Source organism: Octodon degus, unplaced genomic scaffold (assembly GCF_000260255.1).
Source record: "Octodon degus isolate 3935 unplaced genomic scaffold, OctDeg1.0 scaffold00008, whole genome shotgun sequence".
Taxonomy (NCBI): Eukaryota; Metazoa; Chordata; class Mammalia; order Rodentia; family Octodontidae; genus Octodon; species Octodon degus.
Window position 1 is genome coordinate 16,259,302 of NW_004524584.1, and position 5,262 is coordinate 16,264,563.

A 5,262-nucleotide genomic window follows, 5' to 3' on the forward strand; every position below is an offset into this window, starting at 1 on the left:
CTTCCATATGTTTCTGCATTTGATTCTTTAGTGCAGATGTTATTAATTCAGGGATTTCTTTTTTCATTTCTAACCTGAGGTCTTCTATATCTTCCTGCAACTGTTTTATTTCAGAAGCGGTTGATTCATTGCTTTCAACTGTGTGTTTTCCAATTTTTTCTGTGTTAGTGTCCTCTGCACTTGTTATGGTTGGGCTTGGGTTCTGAGGTTACATTTTGTTCCTTCTCGTCATTTTGTGTAGCACTGTCCACTGCCCTTTGTTGTAGATCTTTGCTGTAGTTATAACCTTCACACGTACTGAAGTTCAGGTGGAGCTCTACAGAATTTGGACTTATCCAGCTGCGTCTGGCTGAGGTCTGGCTGCTGTGCTCAGCTGCTTCCTGCTGCGGACCAGGGCTAGGACTGGGTCTGGGCGTTCCCGGAACTCGGCAGAAATTCCTACGGACCTGGGCTCGGACTCTCAATGTTGTTTTAATTTTCATTTCATGGTTGGTAGTGATGCGGTGTCCCGACCTGCGCATTAGTCAATGAGGTCCCTAGAGGGGGAGTGAGGATGAGAAGGGATGGGAGACACAAAGAGTGGAGACAAGTTCTGATGAAGTCTCATTTATTTAGGGGTGGTTCTGGGTATATAAAAGGTGTAGGAATGAAGAAGTTTTGGCTCTTGATGTCAGCAGGTATCCAGGCAACAGAAGAAGGTCCCACCCCCAGAGCATAGCAGGAGACTTATGGCAAATAGGCAGTGTAAGAGGGAATAGAAGCTTAACTCAGCAGAAGAATAAAAACTTAAGAGTATGGCTGACACTATTATAAAATAGATACCAGTCACAGGTTTCCCACAATATGGAGCATTTTTTCATATATTTATTTGCTTCTTTAATTTCATCCTCTGGGATGTATGTGTTCATCTTGGATGCCCATTTCTGGTTAGGGTCTTTAAATTTTTGAGGCCCTAGTGTTTTTAGTTCTTTATAAATTCTAAAGAGCAAACCTTTGTCTGAGTGCTTATTAGTTAAGATTGTTTCCAAATTTGTGGGTTGTCTTTTCACTTTGTTGCCAATTTCTTTTGACGTCCAAAAAGTTCTCAATAAGAGGAGGTCCAAGTTGTTGATTCTTTCAAGTATTACCTGTGTGATTTGATTGTTGTTCTTGAATTATTTGCCTACCCCTATGTCTTCAAGATTTCCTCCTACTTTCTCTTCCAGGAGATTTACTGTTTCTGTTTTAATGTTTACATCTTTAATCCATTTAGAGTTCAGCTTAATGTATGGTGATAGGCCTGGGTGAAGTTTTACATTTCAGCATGTAGAGAGCCAGTTTTTCCAGCACCATTTGCTATAGGGGCTGTCTTCCAGTGAGTTTGTTTGGCCCCTTTGTCAAAGATAATGTGCCTTACTGTGTTCGTAGAGGTTTCTGCATCTTCTAATCTATTCCATTGATCCTCAGGTCTATTTCATTGCCAGAACCATGCTGATTTTTATCACAGTAGCTTTGTAGTATAATTTCAAGTCAGGAATTGTAGTGCCTCTTGCCTCGTCTTTGTTGCCCAGGATTGCCTTTGCTATTCTAGGTCTTTTCTGCTTCCAAATAAATTTGAGGAACAATTTCTATAGGTTTGTGAGGTATGTTTGTGGTAGTTTGATAGGGATTGCATTAAATCTGTACAGAAGTTTTGGGAGTATGCCCATCTTCACAATGTAGATTCTTCCTATCCAGGAGCAGGGAATATCTTTATATTGTCTCTAATCCTGTAGGATCTCTTTTTTCAGAGTAGTGCAATTTTCCTTGAAAAGATCTTTGACTTGTTTAGTTAGATTAAGTCCAATGTATTTCATTTTCCTTGGTGCTATTGTAAAAGTATTGTTTCCCTAATTTACCTCCCAGTGTGTGTGTTATCTGTGTAGAGGAATGCTATTGACTTTTGAGTACTGACTTTATATGCTGCTATGCTAATGAATTTGTGTATCATCTAGTAGCTTCTTAGTGGTGTTTTTTTTTGTCCTACCAAGTAAAGTATCATGTCATCTTCAAATAATAATTTAACTTCTTCTTTACCTATTCTTATTCCTTTTATTTCTCTCTTGCCTAATAGCTGTAGGTAATGATTGCAGAAGTATATTGAATAGGAATGGTGATAAAAGACGTCCTTGTCTTGTACCTGATTGAGAGTACAAAATATCAGGTTATCCCTGTTTAGAATTATGTTAGCCATTGGGTTGTCATAAATGGCTTTTGTCAGATTGAAGTAGAGGCCATCTATTCCAATTTTCTGCAGGACTATGAACATGAATGAGTGTTGGCCTTTTTCAAATGCCTTTTCTGCATCTATTGAAATGATTATGTGGTTTTTGGATTGGCTCTATTGATATAATGTATTACATATGTAGACTGGTGTATATTGAAGAATCTGTGCATCCCTGGGATGAGTCCTATCTGGTCATGGTGTATAATCTTGATGATTTGCTGTATTCTACTTGCTAGGATTTTTATGTAATTAAGCTTCTCTTCTGGAAGGTTAACAACTTAAGTCTGCACACCAGAAAATTAGAGAAAAAGAAGGGTTACAAGCATTGCCATCATTTTGTTCCTAGCCATTCAAGGTCCGTGAGCACTCAGCACATAAGAGAACCTGTACTGTAGCATCCTGCAACTCAGTGGTGTCTCAGATTTCTTGATCAAGGAGATTAGTGGGCCACAGAGTAAAGTGATCGACCATGTAGTGTGCCTACATAGAGTCACGTGGAGAGAAGATATTCTCTCAGGCTATTACAGAGAGCAAATTGGTCAAGCAATGGCCTTGATTCTTCCACGTGGCTGACACTGACTAAAGATCTACAAACTACTGTGCATTGTTTCATGGTAAATCCTAAGGGGATTTCACTGACTTTGGCAGATTACCAAAAAAGTTACATTTTTTGTCATATGTCTTGTTTTATCTTGGTCTTAACTATTCAGCAGAAATGTATAAACATGAGGTATAAAAAGTAAAGTTATATTAATATGCTGAGCTGTAAAAGGCTCAAGTCAACAACTTCTGACATTGCTGTTCTGTGGATAACCCACTTCTATTATGGACTACTGGACTATATTGGATTACTTTGCTGAATTCACACACCCATGATATTTGAACTGTAATGGAATACCCATCTGTGACAGAACTAAATAAAAAAAATGGGGATGTAAGTGAAGGACTATTTTGTAGTGAAAAAAAATATATACCTATATATACTAAATAGGTTTGATATAGAGCTACTTTCTCTTAATTCAATGAGATTTGTACTAATAGTGTTTAGACAGGATATCATGCCTGCATCTTGTACCATGAAAATCTGCTATGAAGACAACAATATGCAATGTATTATTTATTGTAGCTGTCCTAGTAAACTGTTTTTAAACTCTCTCATTGCTATTTCTTTCTCAATAAAATTAATAATGAAAAAGAAAAGATAAATGTTTAATGACTATGCCTAAAATGAATTGTAAGAGCACTATTTCATAGGAGTACTATTAAGAGTTATATAGTTAAAACCATTTTTTTATTTTTAATGAAGCTCAGTTACATCACAATAGCATATTGCTGCAAAAAGATCTTTGATGTATTAGATATACTTTTGTTTATATTCATATGAATTCAAGATTTAAATTAAGACTTTAAAAATGTAGCAAAGATTATTCTAACATTTTATCAAAGAAAGTATTTCTATTTGTTTTGCTCTGATTCTAGGCAATATGAAACTGTGGTACCACTTGAAGATTCTATTGTGACTGAGGTTACAGCAACACTACAAGAATGGGCCAGTCTATGGAAACAGCTATACGTTGTAAGTAGCCATATTTGTTTAGAATGTTGAAGTTTTGCTGTACAGAAATTTTTAAAATCACCTCACCTATACTAATTCTGTAGTTGGAAATTTCTGTAAATATTTTGTTTCCTAAATATTTGCTTCTAAAATTAACTGAAGCCCAAGTAGACTGAATTTTTCTAAAGTTATTTGTATGCCTTTGGTACTGGAATGTAAATTTCACAACTCCAAGGACCTTAACTATGTTTAGAATTAGTATATTCTTATATGTGATAATAAAGCAGGGATTTAGTAAATGAATTAGAAACTAAAAAAATTGTCTAATGTGTATTAAGATTCTGATGTTGGATAAAAGTCAAGACATTATAGTAACATTTTTCTCACAGCTATTAAGCCTAGCAAATATTGCCACTTTGCTAGGCTAGCAATTATTTGAAAATGTAATAGAAGCTCCATAAAGAAAAAAAATTCAATAAAATGGTGAGTTGGAGATGATAGTGTGTCTAAATGATTGCAATATTTACTCTAAAAATAAGTAACAAAATTAATGTTCTTGACAAGATAGACTAAATATATTCCATTTTAGTTTGGATACTAGAGCAGATGGAATAATACATTGCATTTTACTTCCGCTATTTGCAACAAAAAGTTCTGGACAAAACAATTCACCAATCAGAAAACTCCAAAAGTTAGGGGAAGTATAGTAGACTTATAAGAGTAGTTGTGGCAAACCTGTGGAATGCAAGTTATTGTGTTGTCTTTTGAGACAAAAGATTTACTGTATGAGTTATTTTTTAATGAACTAAAATTTAAGTATTTAGATTAAATTATAGCATTGGCACATTGCAATAAATAAGTATATTTGGGTTCCAATTTGTCATTTGATATCTAATTACCATCGCTGGCCTAGGACACTCAAAGCACAAAGTACAAGAAGAACTTGATAAATTAAATGTAGTAAAGCTGAAAGCATTTGTTGTGTGAAGGACTTTGTTAAGAATATGAAAAATATAAAGTATAGAGTACAAAAAATCTTTTCAAAGTACGTGCCTATTAAAAGACTTGTGGACTACACATAGAATTTATAAAAAACTCTCCAAACTGGCCACTATTAAAACAATTCAAGTAGAAAATGCCCAGAAGCAATGATCCTGAGAATCTCCATCAGGTTTTTGAAACTAGCAGTTAATTGTTAGGATTCCTACCCTGACTAATTATATATGCTGATACCTGTGAACTTAGCAACTGCACTAAGGATAGCTGTGTGTAATACGAGGGCCATGCTTGGAGTGCCTGTCATTTTGGTCTTATAAATGTGTATTGCTTCTAATGTCTTATCAATTACCGCTATACTCTGTCAAGTAAATGTTTGTTTAAGGGCCGGGGAGATAGCTCAGTGGAATAAGCGCTTCCCTGGCAAGCACAAGGGCCTGAGTTCGATCCCTGATTCCGCAAAAAA

The 5,262-nt window shown here is 35.5% G+C and overlaps 1 protein-coding gene across 1 annotated transcript in view; it reads left to right on the forward strand.

Annotated features, from left to right (window-relative positions):
• Dock3 (dedicator of cytokinesis 3) overlaps positions 1 to 5,262 on the forward strand; it is an 825,219-nt gene that overhangs the window by 267,271 nt on the left and 552,686 nt on the right. The window contains exon 5 of the mRNA XM_023706273.1: positions 3,725 to 3,821. Within this exon, the coding sequence (XP_023562041.1) occupies positions 3,725 to 3,821 (97 nt within the window). The remainder of the gene's footprint in view (positions 1 to 3,724; positions 3,822 to 5,262) is intronic.